Source organism: Ailuropoda melanoleuca, chromosome 3 (assembly GCF_002007445.2).
Source record: "Ailuropoda melanoleuca isolate Jingjing chromosome 3, ASM200744v2, whole genome shotgun sequence".
Taxonomy (NCBI): domain Eukaryota; kingdom Metazoa; phylum Chordata; class Mammalia; order Carnivora; family Ursidae; genus Ailuropoda; species Ailuropoda melanoleuca.
In genome coordinates this window covers 115,596,744-115,618,184 of record NC_048220.1, presented here as the reverse complement: position 1 = coordinate 115,618,184, position 21,441 = coordinate 115,596,744, and the positions used below count along the sequence as shown (strand labels likewise).

General features: G+C 39.2%; 1 protein-coding gene across 1 annotated transcript in view; it reads left to right on the top strand.

Annotated features, from left to right (window-relative positions):
• The first annotated feature begins 274 nt into the window (after nucleotides 1–274).
• C7 (complement C7) overlaps nucleotides 275–21,441 on the top strand; it is a 43,524-nt gene continuing 22,357 nt past the window's right edge. The window contains exons 1-8 of the mRNA XM_034655667.1: nucleotides 275–313; nucleotides 1,715–1,856; nucleotides 3,969–4,116; nucleotides 5,469–5,607; nucleotides 12,298–12,468; nucleotides 14,409–14,652; nucleotides 16,818–16,928; nucleotides 20,588–20,754. Of these exons, the coding sequence (XP_034511558.1) occupies nucleotides 275–313; nucleotides 1,715–1,856; nucleotides 3,969–4,116; nucleotides 5,469–5,607; nucleotides 12,298–12,468; nucleotides 14,409–14,652; nucleotides 16,818–16,928; nucleotides 20,588–20,754 (1,161 nt within the window). The remainder of the gene's footprint in view (nucleotides 314–1,714; nucleotides 1,857–3,968; nucleotides 4,117–5,468; nucleotides 5,608–12,297; nucleotides 12,469–14,408; nucleotides 14,653–16,817; nucleotides 16,929–20,587; nucleotides 20,755–21,441) is intronic.

Genomic DNA, 21,441 nt, shown 5'->3' with positions numbered 1-21,441 from the left:
AAGTGAAAATGAAAATAGGGTTATAAGATCAGAATTTGTCAGGTGAGAATGAGACGGCAGTGGGCAGCCATCAAGGTCACGCTCACGTCCAGAGAGAGGGAACTATTCTTTAGACAACACAATCTGTACTTTGGAACTTCAGAAAAGGACAACTTAATGACACATATGAGAGGTGTCTTCATCAGTTAAACACAGAGACTAAAAGCTTATCAAGGAACTGTACTGAGTTCCATTCCCCACTCCTGTTCCTCTGCGGCTCCTCTGCGTAGACGCAATGGAAGCTGCCGGTGTCAGGCCCAGACTCTCAGAGCAAGTGACATCACTGTGACCCTTTGTCTGAAAGAATCCCCACTTCTAACTCAACTTAGGATGGATGAGGAGATTCGACCTTGGTTTGTGATGAGGGATAGAAGCAGAAAGGTGTTCACATTTCGCCCAGAAGTTTGACCTACAGCGTAGTTCCCATAAGGATCTAATACATGAGGTCTCATGACTGCCTGTTCATCTCACTGTGAGTTAATATTGAGCCCAATGATAAGCACCAGAGAAATCCTGAAAAAGTAGTTTTATGAGTAGAAATTCGAAAAAGACATTTATGATCTGATACTCCCTGCACGTCTCCTCCCCCTTGAGCATCAAGTATGTAACCAGCAGCTTCACAGAGCAAAAGTGCAGCTTTTTCTGCCCATGGGCCCTTGTCCCCATGCTATAAAAGCACATTTTTGCACCAAAAACATCTCAAGAATTCGTTCCACGCCTGGCCCCACATCAGTTTGTATACCCTGTCTTCCCTGTTGGTCTTTGCTCAAGGTTTAAATTCTCTGGAATGTCAGATTTTGTTTTTGTTTTTGTTTTTTTCATAGGGAAAAGGTGAATACAGGAAGAGGCTTACATGACTCATCTGATTGCTGTTGGGGAGGAAAAGGATTTTGTGGACCTCTTTTTGTTTAAATATTAGATACATGTCTTCGTATTGATTAAGTGAATTTTAGGATGAATTATTTGTTTCTCAAGTGGTTCGATGATTTCCTCTATTTTTCCCATACTTTCTCTCACAGGGATTTGCCTTTGACATATTTCCCATTTCAGAGGCCAATGATTTTGATTGTCTAGTAGAATTCCATTGCAAAGGTAGCTTCATCTTTGGACTCCCGAGGCTTCGGTGCTGTAAATTTGACTTCTTTATTGACATATAACGCTCTCTAGATTATAGATTGTCTTCCTGAAGAAGGCTTAACATTCAGCTCAAATCAATTACCACCACTTTTCCAAAGGCTTTTCTCACTTTACTTCTCCTTAACCCTGGTTCCCAGGATCCTTCCCTCCCTCTGGCAAAATTCATTTCACCTTTCTAGTTAGCTCCTGGCACACAGCTTGAGCAAAAACATTAATCATCTGTATTGTAACCGATTTGCTTATGTGTCTGCCCAGCTAACTCTTTCAAGTTACTTTCTTAAAGATTCACTAATTTTTTTTTTTTACACTCAACCCTGAGAGTAAATATATAGCTGGGAGTGCTTCATAAATAGTAATCCAAGTGTCACTGGACTCAAGGGCAAGTGGGTCAGTGGGTTTATTGATTTTGAAGGTTTTACATCTGCACACCAGAACAATTTCTTGAACACTGTTTCTTCATTGAATTAATTTCTCTCAGATTTTGTTTCTCAGGTAAAGGAAAGGAGATGTCAGAAAGCATTTCCTGTTTTGTGTTTAGACTCGCAGGCGGTCAGTTGCTGTTTACGGGCAATATGGGGGCCATCCTTGTGTTGGAAGTGCATTTGAAACACAGTCGTGTGAACCTACACTAGGATGTCCGACGGAAGAGGGATGTGGAGAGCGGTTCAGGTGTTTCTCAGGTATCTGTTTTCCATAGGCTTGGAAACTCCATGTAGAGTGTAAATTCAAATGCTATTTCATTAACTTGCTCAATAGGTATTTGTTCAATTTTACTGAATTTATATTGGCCTACAAATTAATTTTATTGACATACTAATTATACATTCAGCTATCATTATTTCAAATGTAATATCACTATTTCATCTGGTAATAAAGGTGGAGATGCGTCTTGGTTCTTTGAAAAGAAATATGGCTGTTGCCAGACCCAAACAGCTCTCGACATTGCATTTTTGCTGAAGATGAAGAGTGAGTCTGGTACCTCAAGATTGGGCAAAAACAGTGTTACTGCCCAAATTATTATTATGTTTACAGGTAAAGAAGCTCTGATTAGCTAATCAAGAAGCAATACAGGTCACTCCTATGAATAGGGTGATTGAAACAAAATTTCAAGTTTGGGTGCTGAATATTATTTGACTTGTTTAGGTAGCATTTGTACAGTCAGATTAATTCAACAACCTTTAGCAAATATTTATTATTCTTACTATGTTCCAGATATAGTGGTGAGAATTGTGGATATGTAAATGAAACACATAGCCTCTTCCTTCATGAATATTAAAGTTTACGGACAGAATAGTACATAAATAATCCCTGTGTTAGAAGTGCTCCTCGACAATACCTGTCAAACTCCTATTTTACTTTCAAAACCCAAATCAGGTGACTCCTTTTTTAGGAAGCATTCCTTAACTCCTCAACTGATAGAGATAATTAACAAATCACTTCTCTGTGTTCCCTATGTATATCATACCATCCGTAATCTGGAGTCGGCCCAGTTATCTCTCTTGTGAGCTCCTTGAGGATATGGATAATATTCCTTTAATTTTTGCATCTGAAGTAGCTGGTACATACTAGACTCTCAACATATGTTCATAGCATTGGATTGAGTGAGCCCACAGTGGGGTGCAAGCTATACCTTCAGAATGGTTCTGTGCAATGCATACTCTGAGGACATAAACGAAGGACTTGTATTCTAGCTTGTGGTGTAGGGACGGTGTCTGAGAGGAGATAATATTTAATTTGATTTTTGAAGGATAAGTATGTGACAAGGTAGAGAAACCCTTCTAGGCTGAGAGAACAATTTAAGTGCAAGGTCAGTGGAGATGGCAGAAAGCCTGGCCTTTTATTCATGTAGGTGTGATGAGGACATAGGAAGCAGGTAGCAGAATGGTCAGAGACGATGCTGGGGAGGTAGGCAAGGGTTAGATCATCTGGTACCCTTCGGTGCCTCCTCAGTGCCTGGGAGGTACATCTATCATAACAATTACATCGTGGGATTGTAATGATCTATGTCTTCATAGTCCCTCCTACTAGACTGTAAAGTATATGGAAAGCCCAGCACACCATTTTTATTTATATTTGTACTCTCACATCTGGAAGAGTGACTTGCGCAGAGTAGGTGCTAAAGACATGTGGAGTTTTAAGCTTTTGACCCAGTTTCCATGCTCTCAAAAGCTTACACATCAAATCACCCAAAAAAGCAGGGATTTGGAATCTTGGTTAGTGTTTACAAAAAAATAAACTGAAAGTCGAAGGGCAGGACGTCAATCTATTTTCCCAGTGGTTGGCACCTTTTGATTTTGGGAAGATTCAGACAAACGGCTTGATTTTGGGTGAGAGCCTGGAATCTGAATTCAGGTTTTATTTTCAATTTTGTTTCCAGCTGAGGTCAGAATCAATTTTGTGTGTTAGAATACAAGGGCTAAAATAATCACCAGTCCTTTCCTGGACAACTTGAGATTGATCTCACATTCACAGTAGAATATTAGTGCAGTGTTGGGGGTCAGGGGCAAAAGCTTTTTTTTTTTAAAATTAATTTATCTTAGAGAGAGCAAACACGAATGAGGGGAGGGGCAGAGGGAGAGGGAGAGAATCTTCAAGCAGACTCCCTGCTGAGCACAGAGCTTCAAACGGTGCTCAAACTCATGACTCTGAGATCACGACCTGAGCTGAAGCCCAGAGTCTAAGCTCAACTGACTGAGCGACCCAGGTGCCCCAGAGGCAAAACCTTTTTGATCCCAGGTAGTTTTTCCCTTCTTCCCTCTTTTATTTTTTGTGGGGTCTTACCTTGTGTACAGGCCAGTGCATCAGCAAATCTTTGGTTTGCAATGGGGATTCTGACTGTGAAGAGGACAGCGCTGATGAAGACAGATGCGAGGACTCAGAAAGCAGGCCTTCCTGCGACCTTGATAAACCTCCTCCCAACATAGAACTTACTGGAAATGGGTAAGGTACTGGGCAGCTTCCTGTGCATAGGGATGGGTTGTAGCTTTTCATTTTGTTTTTATTTTATGGTTTGGTAAGTCTAGTAACAAGTCATAATAGCTAAGCCTTTGGCTCGGAGCCCTTTGCCACCTCCCTACACGTTTAAAACAACTTTTTTTGAAGTTGTATTTATTTAAGTAATTTATACCCCCAGTGTAGGGCTCAAACTCACAACCCTGAGATCAAGAGTCGCACACTCCCCTGACTGAGCCAGCCAGATGCCCCAGCACTTTTAATTCATTCCTGTATACCTGAAAATATATGTGGTAACAGTAGAGTGTCCAACAGTCCCTGGACTATCCTGCTTTTAGCACCAGAAATCTTACGTCCAGGGAAACCCCTCAGACCTTGGAAAACCTGGATAGCTGGTCACTTTATGGGAAAGGGGGGGGACTTGTACAGTGACAATGATGGGGAGCTACTCAAGAGAATGAAGAGAAAATAGAACAGAGAAAGAAGAGAGAAAGTGGAGTGTTGGAATATTTAGGCTTGAAAAGTAATTGTCTAAACCAGCTGGAAACTTTCAATTTCCAGTGAAGTTGGGGCAACCCGGTGTTTGTCTTTGCAAAAAGAATTCTGAAGAACTTTTGAGGGTAAGATCCAAGTTGAGATTTCAAGGCTTTAAAATAGTCTATTTTAAAGTGTTAGTCAGAGGTGGTTTTTCTATAATATTTTAAAATTCATTAACAGAGAAATGGTAAAATTACTCTAAAGAGTATACCATTCAATATTCAAAGAGGCAATTTAGTTGAAATTCATTGTGGAAAGTTCCCTCTCGGGGCACCTGGGTGGCTCAGTCAGTTAAGCATCTGCCTTTGGCTCAGGTCATGATCCCAGGGTCCTGGGATTGAGCCCCACATTGGGCTCCCTGCTCAACGGGAGAGTTTCTCCCCCCACCCCCACCCGTTTGTGTTCTCTCTCGCTTTCTGTCAAATAAATTAAATCTTTTTTAAAAAAAAAGGAACTTCCCTCTCCTCAAGAGTAATCTTAATTGTATTGGTTTTATCTGTAGATTCAACTCAAAACCAGCTGTTGCCATAGATACAAAAGGATTGTGTGTTTCCCAAACACGTTCTTGGGTTGAAAGGATGTTGGATTTTCCCAGCTATTAGTTTTAGCTCTTATACCCAGGGGAGGTTGGATAATGTATGGTGTGTGTTAGGACACTGTTCTCTTTATTTGAGCTCTCTCTAAGAGATGCTTAACTATAATACATTTCAAGTTTTTCTAGAATTCCTTTTTCAGCAAGTGCTGTTTCTGGTTTTTAATCATCTTTTCTTCCTTCTTTCCTTCCCTTTTTTTTTTTTAAACAGTTACAATGAACTCACCGGCCAGTTTAGGAAGAGAGTCATCAACACTAAAAGTTTTGGTGGTCAATGCAGAAAAGTGTTTAGTGGGGATGGAAAAGATTTCTATAGACTGAGTGGAAATATCCTTTCCTATACATTCCAGGTACTTAATTTCATTGATTTAACTTATTTTTAATCTGTGAATTATTGCCAGAGATCCTTACTTATATGATATTGATTTTTTGGTATTTGTTGAGAATTTATTTGTGGCTTAATATTTGGTCAGTTCTTACAAACGTTTTATATGGGCTTAAAAGTGATACATATTCTTTAACTCTGGGGTACAGGGCTGTGATACTTTTAATTTGTCTCATTTAAGCTGAATTATTCTTTGGTCTTATTTTCGAGTCCATGGACCATATGGGCCCCAAACTGGATGGTCTGTCCCTGCATGGGTGTCAAAACTCAAGGCCCTGGTTGTGACTGATCGTGAAAATCTCTACCACTGCCACAGTGTCAGCTCACTTAAAAATGCTTTTATTTTTAAATTGTGAAGTATTTCATATACACAAAGGAGTGTGACTAATATAAACATAAAGTTTGAAGAAAACTAATAAAACAAATACTCATATATGTCCACCACCCACCTTAAGAAATAGAATATTGCCCAGGACTGACTTAGCTCTCATCTACCCCTCTCTGGCCACATCCTCCTCACCCCCACTCCCTAGACAACCACTATCTTCTGTTTTGTACTAATCACTTCTTTGTCTTTCTGTGTACATTTATCTCATATGTCTTTGTCCCTAAGTGAAAATTTGTGATTCAGCTTTGCCTGTTTTTTGGCCACTTATATAAATAAATCTTATAGTATATATTCTATGACTTTTCTTTTTCACTTAAAATTATGGTTTTGAAATTTGTTCATGCTGATGTAGATGACATTTTTATTGCTGGTTCCAATTTTTTCTTATGACAATGTCTTGCACATTCTCGTGCATGAGTTCCATGCAAATGGGCTGGAGTTTCTCTAGGGAATGCACCTGGTACTTGAATTGCTGCCTTGCAGGTTATGTGTAGGTTACACTCTACTCAGTAAAGTTTCCAAAATGGATGTGCTATCAATTTATACCTGATCAGCAGTGTTTAAGGGGAGGGCTTGTGCTCCCTATCTTTGCCAACGTCTGCATTGCCAGAGTTTTCCATTTTGCTTAGGGTCTCAGGGTCTCAGGGTCTCAGGGTCTCAGGGTCTCAGGGTCTCAGGGTCTCAGTTTCAGACTTCTGCTTCTTGTAAGCTGTTCCTGTCACACACACCTAAACTCATTCTGTTCCAGGATTTCCACACAAAATCCACTCACACAGAAACAGTTATGGCTTTAGGGGAAGAATCCTGAACATCTGAAGTGAAGACAGAGGAGAGATTTTCTGTTGCAGTCATGCCAACACATTCAACAAAAACAGTTGACATCCACTGTCATAAAACATCTGTCCTAGAACCTCAACAAATCAAAGTTTCTGTTCTCATCCCATTTCAGCCTCTTGTTCTCTTCTTCCAAGACCTCCTCTTTGACTTCTTTCTTCCCTTGTTCCCAGAATTCTGAGAACATCCAGTTCAGTGCTTCTCACCTATTATTGCCAAATTTGTAAACCAAACTATTAGGATGTTAAGACAGAGGGCTTTTTGTTTACCAAACTTAACCCTCTTCAGAATGCAGTTTTGATTATAAATACAAAACAGCATCCTCCTCTGACTTACAATAGAATAAGTCACATTTAAGAGCTACTGTATCATGGGGGCGCCTGGGTGGCTCAGTCAGTTGAGCATCTGACTCTTGATTTTGGGTCAGGTCATGATCTCATGGGTCATGAGATTGAGTCCTGCATTGGGCTCTGTGCTCAGAAAGGAGTCTGCTTGAGATTCTGACTGTCTGTCTGTCTCTCTGCCCCTCCTTGCTCTCTCTCAAATAAATAAATAAATAAATCTTTAAAAAATGATTATATCATGGAAATGGAAAGTGATATTGATCTGAAAAATAATGGTAGCTGCCAATTTTTGAATCTTTCCTCTGGCATCTGTACTGTTTTAGGCAGTTTGTGTAGGTTTAATCCTTATAATATCTTTAGGAGCTAAGTAATATTTTACTATTTTATATATGTAGAAATTGAGGCTCAGAGGACTTCAGCTGACTTGCCCTAAATCACCAAATTAATAAGTAGTAGTGCTTGGATCCAATCTGTCAGATTTCACAGCCCTTTCTTTTTCTAGCATATTTTACTCTCCCAATATCTTGTATTTAATTGCTTTCTCAACTCTAAATTCTACATGGTGAATAGTATGTACTGTAATGTAACCATTGGACTGAAGGGAGAATGTAACATAGACATATGTGGGAATATTTTTTTTCTCTTCTTCTTAGGAGGATGTGTTGATAATTCTTTTATAATTATAAGAGAGATCATTGCATGTATATATTTTTGGGTCAAATTTAGAGAGTTACAGAGCAGACACAATCACGAGAGAATTTCTGACATCGTTGGAAGACAGACATGCTGGAAGTCTGCAGCTCCTGAAGAAAAGAAATAATTTAATAACAGCATAATCCTGACGTTCATTCCCTCAGCATGGCTTGGATTTTGCATTGACATCTGAAATGCCTTTCCAGTCCCTGAATTTGAAGCTGTTTGTCAGAGGTAGAGGAAAATTATAACCTGTTATTGAGTGAAGAATGGAGATGTTTTGAGGATCCAGCCTGAGGGAAGTGAGGTGAAAGCAATAGGCAGCTAGTCAGTCCCTGAAGAGCTAACCCAGTGTGGCGATCGGGATGGTGAATGCTCTCGGCAGCTCAGGTAGACCTGAGGCCACCGGATATTCAGCTACCTCTGAGTGGAAGATGACTTTTGGCTTATTGCCACATAAATATTAGTAAAAAAATACAAAACAGAATCAATCAGTCCATCTTATGATCTCTGTTTCAGTTATCAGTGTTGTAGTTTATTTAGGGCAAGCCTGGTTTCTTGTTGACTAAGCCACTATCTTTGATGCCATGCACTTTCTCTGTTTGCTCATATTTTCCATACCACAAGGAAGCCGTGGGCACATAAACACATTCCTCCTCCAAGGCTGCTTTGGGAAGGTACCACTTTGCTAGTTCAGCCTGGAGGCTGTTGAAAGACTGTTGTGTTCATTGTCAACTTGGAATGAATTGGAGATGGGAATAAAGATGAGGGTGGAGAAAATTAATTACTTCCTGGATCCTCCTGTGTTTGGTCTTGAATGTACTTCATTATATTTTTGAAAAAGAGATCTTACGTGCATATCAAATAACAAGATCATATTCTTTTTAAAAAGACCTATTTATTTATTTTAGAGAGAGAGAGCATGAGTGGGGGGGAGGGTAGAGAATCTCGAGAAGACTCCCTGCTGAGCAGGGAGCCCAGTGCGGGTCTTGATCCTACCTCCCTGAGATCATGACTTGAGCTGAAATCAAGAGTCGGATGCTCAAACGACTGAGCCACCCAGGTGCCCCAGATTTTCTCTTCTTCTTTTCTTTTTTCTTTTCTTTTCTTTCACTTTGCTTCTTTTTTAAGATTTTATTTTTTTATTTGACAGAGAGAGAGAGAGGGAGAGAGAGCACAGCAGGGGGAGGGGCAGGGGGAGAGGGAGAGCAGGGAGCCCTATGCAGGGGGCTCAATCCCAGGACCCTGGGATAATGACCTGAGTCAAAGGCAGATGCTTAACCAACTAAGCCACCCAGATACCCCCTTCTTTTTTTTGTAATAACCTGAAAATGTGGGTACTGGCATTTCTATTTTACAGTTGAGGAAACTTGAGACAAAAAATGCTGAAGAATTTACCCACAATCATAGAGATAATAGAAAACAAATACGGAATCTGAACCCAAGAAGTGTGTCCGCAGAGCCCTTGCAGCACGCTCTACTTAGGTGGGGTGGGGTTAGAATATATATACGTTTGACAGGAATGAGCCAGTAGAGAAAGAAAAATTGAAGCTGTGGGAGAAGGAATAAACAATCAATTTTATAAATCCTTAGAAGTGGTGGGAGGGAATGCAATACGGATGAGACAGAAATTAGCTTTAGGTGGAAGAAGGACACCTGTAGAGGAAGAGAAGTGAAGAAATGTAAATATGCTTGTGGATTTGTTAGCCAGAAGTTTGGGAGATCTCATGTCTGATAATGGGAATGTTTGTAAAGAAAGAGGTTAAGGTTGGGGCGCCTGGGTGGTGCAGTCTTTAAGCGTCTGCCTTTGGCTCAGGGCATGATCCCGGCGTCCTGGGATCGAGCCCCACATCAGGCTCCTCCGCTAGGAGCCTGCTTCTTCCTCTCCCACATCCCCTGCTTGTGTTCCCTCTCTTGCTGGCTGTCTCTGTCAAATAAATAAATAAAATCTTTAAAAAAAAAAGGTTAAGGTCATTTTCTGAGAGTGCGGGAAGTGGTTCTAAGACTGGGGGACTGAGGTGGGTGGAGAACTTTTTGAAATAGATACTGTAGAGAATGGGAGAGAAAGAGAATGGAAATATAGGGCTGTTGCATGGCATTGAGGGTTCCCTTGAGACTGGAAATCATGACTGGACTTACAGTGGTACTGATCGTTCAGCTGTGTGGTTTTTCTATCATAGTGCTAAGCGGCTCAGCTGTGAGCATTGAACCGGGGTTGGAATTCTGCCAGGCAAACATGATGGCAGAGCATATGTAGGCAAGGGAGTTAAGGTCATTGGCGAGAGACTGGTTGACGTCATGAACCATGAGATCTATCTGAAAAGGAAGGAAGTGAAAAAATAAAGGTGCTGATAGAGAGAGAGAAGGGAAACCAAGTAGAAGAGCTGGTGTCTATTAAGTTGAATAATGGCGCTGGTGGTAAGAGAATGAGAGTCAAAAGAGTAAGCGGTGGCAGAATGTAAGATGTTTGCATTTGTGATTTCAGAGGAAGGATCAGTCTGGGCGATTCTAAGTGGGATAGAGAGAGTATTAATTAAGGGTCATTTCAGAAGATCACAATACCTTGAAAAAGACGACTCTTGCAGCTCTGTGTAGAGTAGATGAGAGGGAGGACATGCTGAACTAAGGCAGCTAAAGAGGCTTATTTGCATTAATCAAGTATTTGAATTGCAGATTTGAAGATGAGGGAGAATAGGCTTTTTTTTTCTTGCATTGAAAGGAAGATAGATAACTTCTCTTTCTTAAAAGAGATAAAAAGTAAATTCTGTGTCTATCTGAAACCAAATAGGACCGAAACACTATCTAGTGGTTGCAGAAATCTCGGACGGCACTAATGTCCTCTTTGTGGTCAATAATAATACATATATTCTCCATCTCAGTTTGAGCTGAATTTTTGCCTTTGACTTTTAAGCAAATCAATTTCATAATGTAATGAAAATAATGCTCTAACAATAGATATGAATAAATCTACCTTTTCTTGTCTTCTGGCATGTTCTTAGCATGCGTGCATAATTTTGAACATGGGTAGTGATAAAAGTAATACAATATTTTCTGGCATTTTGCTGAAATTTTCTAGTTTTTTCTTTTCTTCTTTTTTTAAAAGTAGGCTCCATGCTGAGCGTGGAGCCCAATGTGGGGCTTGAACTCACAACCCTGAGACCGTGACCTGAAATGAGATCAAGAGTTAGACACTCAACTGACTGAGCCACCCAGGCACCCCTGAATTCCTTTCTAGTCTTTTTTGACTGGGGAATAAACTTGTATGGTTGTAATGAACAAGATTATCACATTTATACCCAATTTCTCATCTAACATGAATATTTTTCTTCATAGGCATCATTTAAAATGGCTACATGGTATTCTGTCATTTTCATTCCTTTTAGGTTTGTGTTTAAAGTGTATCATATCCATCATTTTAATGTTCCCTGTGCTTATTTATACTTTGATCTCAAACACAGATGTGTATGGCTATATGCTAAGAACACAATGCTTGTGGAAGGACAGTTACTGATTTGACTATTTATACAGAGCAGACCCTTGTGAGAGGGAGTCATCTTGTATGTCTTGTTTTATTTTCATGGTGTTTGACATTTTTTAGCAAATTAATTGCCTATGATTTAAAAAAAGTCTGGAGATTTTTGTGTCAAGATTTCAGATTTTTCTCTTTTCTTGAGAACAGATAACCTGTCAATGCTAGAGCTTGTAGTTACATATGGTAACCGTATGATGCATTTGAGCATTGGTGTCCCTTTCCGACAGCATGCATGTTCACTTTATCACCCTGCCTTCCATGGGATGCCTCCAACATGTATATTACTTGCCAGCCCCCATGGGCATTTTATTTTGACACTTGATCTAGGATAAAATAAGGGATAAATAAATGTCTTCTTCGTCAGGGTTGGAACTGTCACTTCCCTGTTAGCCACATGTGACTATCCTGTTGTCTGCTTCAAAATTCTTTTGGGATGGCCTTTTCTTCTACCCTCTATCATAGGGGGAAAAATTGCAACTCTGTTCCCCTCTATTAGATGAAAAATCAAGAACCAAGGGCTTTTCAGTTCTCTGTTAGCATAATTTTGTTGATTTGCTGACTACTGCATTAACTGTTGACATTAAAAAAAAGTGGGAGGAGTTTGTACACAGATGTGTTCTATGAATCACTTGAAATTGCCGTTATTGACACCATGTCTCCTTAACAAAGACTAACTGTGGAATGAACTCTATTCCTTGTACTTGTATGGGCCTGGTTGTAATGAGAGCCACAGTCATTTTTTGTCAATGAAGAGCTTTGTCTTTTTGAAGAAAGTATCCACGTTAAAGGATCCATGGCAAAAGATTTTTGGTTCTCTCCAAGGCCCTAATTTGGTCACAGCAAAATCTTTCATTTTCTTTATAGGTGAAAATAAACAACGATTTTAATTATGAATTTTACAACAGTAGCTGGTCTTATGTAAAGCATACCTCGGCAGAACACACATCATCTAGTAGGAAACGCTCCTTTTTCAGATCTTCATCATCTTCACACACTTCACATACGTCACATAGCAATGAAATCCACAAGAAAAAGGTTAGTATGAAATATTAGTTGACTTTTCCATATTTGACTGCTTAAATATTTCTAACATTTACAAAAGTGTATTTACCAAACAGGTCAGCTTTCTTTTTAAAATTTCGGTAATAGTATCTTCTTCAAAGAGACAATGTAATATATGTCTTTAAAAGGTAAGATTCTGTCTTGTTAGTTCTCTTGAATAATATATTTATTTACACTTTTTATTTTCTTTTTTCTTTCTTCTTCTTCTCTCTCTCTTTTTTTTTTTAAATTAGGTCCCTACCGAATGTGGAGCTCGAACTCAGGACCCTGAGATTAAGAGTTGCGTGCTCCACTGACTGAGCCAGGCACCCCTATACTTTTCATTCTTAAAGTATTTGTTCTTATTTGAAAATCTTAAAAAAGCATTACTTTCAAATATACTAGTTAAAATTTTCTTAAATTTCTAATTCATGATCACTATACATGGTTGTATGAATGTTACATACAATTAAAAAAATCCAATTAATATGTGCTTCCTTAACATGAACACTTGGGAGGTGCATAAAACTAAAAGATTTTGGAACACTTTATTACTTTTGAAATACCCAAATTTTTATCTGAGGAAGTTGAAAGCCTTATTTGTAGATACTTTGTTGTTTTGAGATACTGAAACTTTTATCTTGGGCAAGCTGAGCAGTTGAGATAGATGCGCTCGTTGAGGAACACCTACTGCCAAAGAGGGTTTCAGGCTGACCATCATTCCACATCTGCATATTTCTTCTCATTCTTGAAGTCGGTGACTTGATTGATAAATCACAGGGAGGTATGAAGGAATAGTGGTTTTCTTTGTTTTATGACTGAGAAGCTGACTATGGAGATGGAAGCTGTAGAAATATTTATTGTCTTTATACCGTATTGTTCACAGAAGTGAAGATTTGGTATAAGGTTAGATCTGTCTTGAACATCATTACAAGATGCTGAGGAAGTGTTCAAAGACCTCATTGTATCCACTACTGGGTACTTACCCAAAGAATACAAACACTAATCCAAAAAGAGAGATGGACCCCTATGCTTATTGTGGCATTGTTTACAATAGCCGAGTTATGGAAGCAGCCCAAGTGTCTATTGATAGACAAATGGATACAGAAGATATTTATACAATGGGATATCACTCAGCCAGAAAGAAGAATGGAATCTTGCCATTTGCAACAACATGGATAGATCCAGAAAGTAGGATATTAAGTGAAGTAAGTCAGTCAGAGAAAGACAAATGCCATATGATTTAACTCATACGTGGAATTTAAGAAAATGAATGAGCAACAACAAAAAAGAGACAAACCAAAAAGCAGACTCTTAATTATAGGGAACAAACTGATGATTACCAGAGGGGAGGTGGGTGGGGGGATGGGCGACATAGGTGATGGGGACAAAGTGCACTTGTTGTGATGAGCACGGGGTGATGTATGGAATTGTTGCATCACTATATTGTGCACCTGCAACTAATATAACACTGTATGTTCATGACATTAAAATAGAAAGACCCCTCCTTATGAAATGAGGGACTCCAGTATGGAATATAAATTATATGGTCACCTTACCTATAAGTCATTGTGTACTCCCTAGGGACACACTATTTTATATACTTATTTGTGAGATTGTTTAGCGGTTAATGAAGCTGATTCTCTTTTTTCTAGTTGAGGAGGGCAAAACTACTTGGTTTTGAAATTTAAAAGGTCTTATATGCCAGAAATTACCATGTTATCACTCAGATATTATTCCTATTTGGGATTCAAAAATTCCATAGATTGCTTCAAGTGAATGGGCCCAGAAAAGACCTCATCATGCATCAAAAATAGAAATTCCTATAGTCTGGGTTGGAGGTGGCAGCTGATGGAGACATTGGACAGCAAACTAATTCCACTGCCTTTTTATCTCCAACTTAAAACTCTTTTTATTCTCTCTTCTTCACATAGAGTCATCATTTGTTGGTTGTGCAGAACACTGTGGAAGTGGCTCAGTTTGTCAACAACAATCCAGAATTTTTACAACTTGCTGAACCATTCTGGAAGGAACTCTCTTTCCTTCCCTCTCTGTATGACTACAGCGCCTACCGAAGATTAATTGACGAGTATGGGACACATTATCTGCAGTCTGGGTCCCTAGGAGGAGAGTACAAAGTTCTATTTTACGCGGACTCAGACAAAATAAAAAAAAGTGGTAAAGTATTAAAAAATTACTAAATACAAGCATTGCAGGAATTTTAATGGGGGGAAATAACATGTAATTAGCTTAAACTTTTAGAGCTCTAAAATATGACAAATAGAGATTAAATTGCAAAGGAATCCAAAAATGGCAAGAATCCATTATATTCTACTCAAAGTCTTTAGGCTCTAAGAAAAGCTTGCCTACTCTTTTGGATAGTATCCCGAAATGTGATATAGTCATCACCATTATTGTCTATCCTCAGAGGGTGTTGACTGGGTTTTTGGAATACTTTTAACCTTCTCTATTTCTCAGCTTAAGTAATATTCTTCAAGGAAAGGGTAATGAGGAATTATATTTCAGAAATCAAAATGTTTTAAAGAAGCATTTTGTTTACCTCTGTTCATTACCACTCACATTCCTTTAAAAAATCTGTTCTGGATATCACAATTTTGCTTAATACATAATTCTTGTCACGATAGCTTAAATTTATCGGATGCTTTTCTTACAACGGGCAAGTTACACATGTTAGCAATGATTCTCACTACTACGCGGTGAGGTGGCCACTACAATTCCTGTCTTACAGACTGAGAAATGGAGACGCGGTGCTATGATAAGACTCGTCCAAGGGCATACAGACTGTAAGGAGGTCTAACTGGCTCCAAAGTCAGCTGAGCTTTTTTCTTATGCTATGTTGTTGCTAGAATTGCCTGATTTTTGTTAGAATTGGTGCACAGCACTGAGTTTATGATGTTTTGACCTCATAATTAGAGGAAAGTCCTCGTCAGGTGTCCCAAAGGGGGAGGGAAGAGGGTGGTGTCTCAGTGTCCATTCCTTCTCTCCAAAGACCTTTTGGCTCTGGTTTACTAATATTCCAAGTCAAAACTGCTCCTTCCCAACTTTGTTAAGCTGATATCCACAATTCCTTCTCTATTCCAAATCACCTCTTTAGGGCCTTTCTCTTCAATCAAGCCTTTCTACAACAGTGGAGTAGAGTAGACTTATTACATAAGATTGAGAGGAGATCTTGTAGCCTTCCCTTGTGGGTGAGCTATAATATTTTTCTATGTTTCCATTGGCCTATTTTTTTTTCCATCGAGCTTAATTTTTACCAATAAAGATTTAGCCAGAACTTGAATTTTCTAACTTTCCTGGTTGGGAATGAATGTATAAGCACAGGTTTTTTTTTTTTTGTTGTTGTTGTTTTGCTTTTTTGGAGCAACAACAAGGGCAATATTTCTTTGGAAAATTAGTCCAGCAAGTGGCTTGATCTAAACTTAGTTTCACTGCTTCCCCCCCTTTTTTCCTTAGTACTTAAAAAAAAATGGAGAGAACTTTTTAAAGTTTTCCAAGTTGGTCAAAGCATTTTTTTGAGTAAAAATTTTACTCTTGAGCAGTTTCTGTTCTTCCTTAAAGTTCTAATTGAAATATAATCAAAACTGCTGAGTTATAATAATATATGCCCCCAATTGTTCTTTAAGAAATATTGAAGTTGTTATAGCAGAGTTAGCAAAATTATATGAGAAAACTTTATTTCCACACTTTATTATTTTCTCCCCTTAAAGAATGCATCGGCAAAACTCCATTTGGTAATGAGTAGAAATTGTTACCTGCTAAGGTTATGAGTCATGGGAAGGAAATGTTGGAAACCAGAGATGGTAAAGATATTAAAATGGAGAGATTGAGGCAGTAGACCTAGGGTGTTAGGAATTAATTACTGTAGAACCAGAACCCAGCTTTTGGGGTTTCCAGTAGGTGGATGGGGGCCATGACATGCCTACTTCTATTGATTTGCTTTATGCCTGAGCAGCTGACTGTGGATGGGCCAAAGATATCACTTTTTGGGGTGTTCAGTTTCCCCTCCTTCCACTGTTTCATGTAGAAATCACCCCAACCTTCTCCCCTCTCGGGTCAGAGCTAATAGGAGCCAAAATTTGCATATGAAAGAAAGTTTCAGACATAAGACACTTCATTCCTAGATATATGCATGTATCTATTATTTTGTTTAATAACAAAAATCAAATATTCCTTTTTCAGACCCTTGACCCTTCTAGAGCTCTTGAGTAGATGGCCACAATAGTAGGGCATAACCTCTTAACCCCATTCTCATTCCTGGCTGCATCTCAAAAGGAGTTTTTAATGAATGCAGAAATTAAGCACCTTTAAAACTTTTCCCTCAGGTCTTAGTTCAGCAGATATGAAGAGTTGTACTGCCTCAACTTTCAAATTTGTCTTTAGATCATCAAAGGGCAAATGCAAAGAGCTGGAAGAGGCCTTAAAATCAGATTCAGGTAAATAAGAAGGGGGCAATTTGCATTACAAGCTTAATCTCCATCCCTCTGTCTTGTGGCTAGTTCCTGGCCTCCAAGGGCCTTTGAGATTTTATCAGGTGTTCTGTTTTATGTTTTTGATGTATTTGGTTATGTTTGTCTCTGATCTCTCTTTCATCTGTCATGGCAGTGAGACATCATGCAGGGTGAAAATTTCACTGGGTATCTCCTGTGCACTGTAAATATGTCTTCAGTGTACACTACCTTTCTCCCCTACCATGACAGTTGGCAATCAAGCCTAGAAAAAGGACACCGGCAGGAGAAGATTCAGTTCCACTCTGACATGGACGTTCAGGGCACTTTTTGGTGCATGTTGCTGCTGCTGCTGCTGCTGGAGGAGTGGGGAAGGTGGTGTGCTATTCTTCAAGTGATTGAAAAAGGAACTGGAAAAATAAACTGATTTAGATTGTGTCTAGATGTCATGTTAAGGAATTGGGATTTCATTCTGATGACAAGGGGTGCTGTTAAAGGATTTAATACAGGGAGTGATTAAGTGAAAGATTACAAAGAAAGTTGTAGAGAAAGAAGAGGGACTGAGAAGGGATAATCTGATAGGATAAGAACCAGAAAAGAGGTGCCTGGCTGGCTCAGTCGGTAGAGCATACAACTCTTGATTTCGGGGTCATTGAGTTTGAGCCCTAAGTTGGGAATAGAGCCCACTTAAAGAAAAAAAAAAGAATAAAAAAAATTAAGAAAAACAGGAAAAAAATGGGGAACCTGAAAAGATCAGTAACACTAAAAGTGAAGGAGAAGGAGAGGTCAACAAAGAGCAATTCTAGAGAGAAGTTAAGTAAGAGAAGGACTCTTCATTGAATTTGGTGATTTCAACTTACTTGCCTTACAACGAAGAGATTCTTAGTGTGATAGCAGTGGACTGAGTGGTACTAGAGCTTAAGTTCTCCCAGGGTGATGGCAGAAATTGGGCCAAAGGTGAAGATTGACCCCAGTGTCAGAGTTCTTATCGAGGAAGTGGGGATTCTGGGGGTATTGGCAGATGACTGCATGAAGGAGGGAGACAGGGGAGTGAAACGAGGTTTATTTACTTATTCACCTCCTTCATTCATCAACTGTGTATGGAGCCTGTGGTGTACAGTGGGATTTGTTCTAGGCATGGGGGTACAAGCAGTGACATGCCCAAGAGAATGCCTGTCTTCATGGAGATGGCATGGAGGAGGACAGGTTTTTGAAAGAAATGGAAATGGAGTGATCTGGAAATAGAAATGAGAGTGGGAGCTTTGGGAAGATGTAGACATCAGTTATCAGCTGGGCAACTGGAAGCTGCTCACTGATTTTATTTTATTTTGTGTTTAACAAACACATAGCGTTTATTATGTGCCCAACACAATTTTAAGTGATTTACAAAAATTAGCCAATATATCCTTCTTATCTAGGAGTTAGGCGTTATTCATATTCCCGTTATACAGACAGGGACGCTGAGTCACAGAAAGGTTGCCCAAGATCGCAGTTAATAAGCGTCAGACATGAGATTCCAAGGCATGACATTTGGCTTCACTGTCTGGGCTCCTCATTGTCACACCAGGCTGATTGTCTAGGGGAAGAGAGCCTGGGGCAGGGAGCTCACTGAGGTGTGGAGAAAGAAGTTACAGGCTTAAAAATAAAATTAAAATTGATTTCTTAGAATACATTATTCGTAAAAAGGTCTGCCAGTGAAGGCCGCGATTTCTCCAACTTTAGTATACACTGAGATTATCTGGGGAAGCTTGTTACAATGCTGATTTCAGGGCTTTCCTCCCAGCTGTTCTCTCATAGATGTTGGAGCCCAGGAAGGTGTAGTCACTCCAGGTGGTTCTGAGTCAGGTCCTGGAGGGACTGGCCGTTATGATATGCTGCCTTCAAAGGGCGACTGTTTGCATATTAAAAACGGAACTAACAACGAAGATGAGGAAGTACTCGGTAATTTATTAAAAACATCAGGCTTTAATAATTTCTGATAAAAGTACAGTTTTTGAATTTGAACATTTTATGAAAAATTTTATGAAAATTTTATGAAATTGTGAAATGTAGGTAAAAGAAGTGAACTGAGGGGGCGCCTGGGTGGCTCAGCGGTTAAGCGTCTGCCTTCGGCTCAGGGCGTGATCCCAGGGTCCTGGGATCCAGCCCCGCATCAAGCTTCTGGCTCCTCTGGGAGCCTGCTTCTTCCTCTCCCACTCCCCCTGCTTGTGTTCTCTCTCTTGCTGGCTGTCTCTCTCTCTCTGTCAGATAAATAAATAAAATCTTAAAAAAAAAAAAAAAAGAAGTGAACTGAAAATCACCCCAAATCTGGTCTGTGAGGTAGGAATTTCCAGTCATGACCACTGTAAAAATCAATTACAAATGGAGACAAAAGTATTTCTGAAATTATAAGACACGTAAATGCAGAAAAGAATTCAATTAATATTCACTGTTTAGAACACTTTTCATGTGTTAATGTATGCCTATTAATTAATAGGTTTTCTTGCTTATTGTTAGTATTCCAGATGCAATGAACTTCCCCCGCCCATTTTATTATGAAAACTTTCAAACATACAGAAAGAACATAGTAATAAATACCCATATATCCACCTCCTCTATGTAACGATTATTATGACATTTTGCTGTATATAATGTACATATAATATTTATAATGTGGCTTATTTCACAATATAGAAATACTATAAATTTAAAATATTTATGATCTTATTTGAACCATTTGGAAGTGAATTTCATGATGCTTCATCCCAAAATATATGCACATATTTTCTAAGAAGCAATATAGTCTCCTATATAACATAATGCTCTTATTATACCAAGAACATTAAGAATATGAACAATAATTCTAGAATATCATCTACCATCAGGTAATGACTGTATTTTTCTTTTTTTTTTTAAGATTTTATGTTTTTAAGGATTTTATTTATGTATTTATTTGAGAGAGAGAAAGTGAGCCAGCGTGTGCACTACCACGCATGCACAAGCAAGGGGAGGGGCAGGGGGAGAGGGAGGGAGAGAATCCCAGGCAGATGCAGCGCTGAGCACAGAGCCTGACGCGGGGCTTGATCACACAATCCTGAGATCACGACCTCAGCTGAAACCAAGTTGGCTGCTTTGCCGACTGAGTCAGCCAGGCGCCCCTTCTTTTTTCTTTTAATATACATTTTTTTGGAGTAGTTTTAGGTTTACAGGACAATCAAGCAAAGAGGACAGAGAGTTTCCATATACTCCTGTCGGAAGCTAAGGCCCCCCACGATCAGCGTCCCCAGTACAGTGGATCATTTGTTCCAATTGATGAGTGTACATTGACCAACATGATCACCCACAGTCCATGGTTTACGTTAGAGTTCAGCCTTGGTGTTGTACGTTCTACGGGTGTGAATGGATGTTTAATGCCGTGTATCCACCATGCAGTATCATACAAAGCAATTTCACTGCAAAAATCCTCCGTGCTCCACCCGTTTATTCCTCCACCCACCACGGAGGACAATCACTGATCTTTTTACTGTCTCCATAGTTTTTCCTTTCCCAGAATGTCACAAAGTTGGATGGTTTGTGTTTTACTGCTTGATAGACTTTTCATTTTTATATGCTCCTTTTCGTTTCATTTGTGGATCCTGACTTGTTTGATTTGATTTCTCCTTGCGTAGGAACTCAGGGCAATGTGCTGCGAGGGGACCCGTTTGTCAGGGGGGGAGGTTCAGGCTTCGTGTCTGGCCTCAGTTTCCTGGAGCTGGACAATCCTGCTGGAAACAAACAGAGATATTCTTCCTGGGCGGAATCTGTGACTGGTCTTCCCCAAGTCATAAAGCAAAAGGTAAGTCCTGCTCTATTGAAAGCAGCACAAAGCAGGCATGTTTCTTTGCACTGGGAAAATGAGATTAAATCAAGGTGGTTAAACAGAGACAGCTGTAATTAGCATTTTCTGTATCCCAATTATGTTTTGTATAGTAAAATGAATGCATACATAATAATAAGAAACAGAAGCTTCATTATCTTGCATGTCCATATTTCAATTGTACAAGTTAAAATGCCTTGTAAATCCCAAGAGAAATTAAAAACAAAATTTGCATATTGAGCTTTTGACCTAAATTTGGTTATGTTTTCCTTGGTCTCTAATTCAGAAGAATTATAGATTCTTGCTAGAGGAAAGCGTTTAGGCTTGTCTGCTGTCCCATCAGATCTCCTCTGGCCGTGGCGTATAGGCTCTTGGAGACCTGTACATTAAGATAGAACAAATTTGGCTGGCAGAATTTTAAGATGTTTTATTGACACAGTCAGTTCTTTTCTAATGCAATGTATGTGTTCCTAAAAATCAGAGAGCTAGGCAGAATTGCACAGTAAAGACCACCTGGCTTATGGGGAAAATGGGGTTAAGGGCACAAAACTCAAAAACTTGAACTGTGATACTCATTAAAAGAAAAAAAAGAAAGACATCAGTAAAAGCAATAGCACAGTTTTATATGTGTTAAATTGTTAAGAAATGTATCTACTACATTAAGGT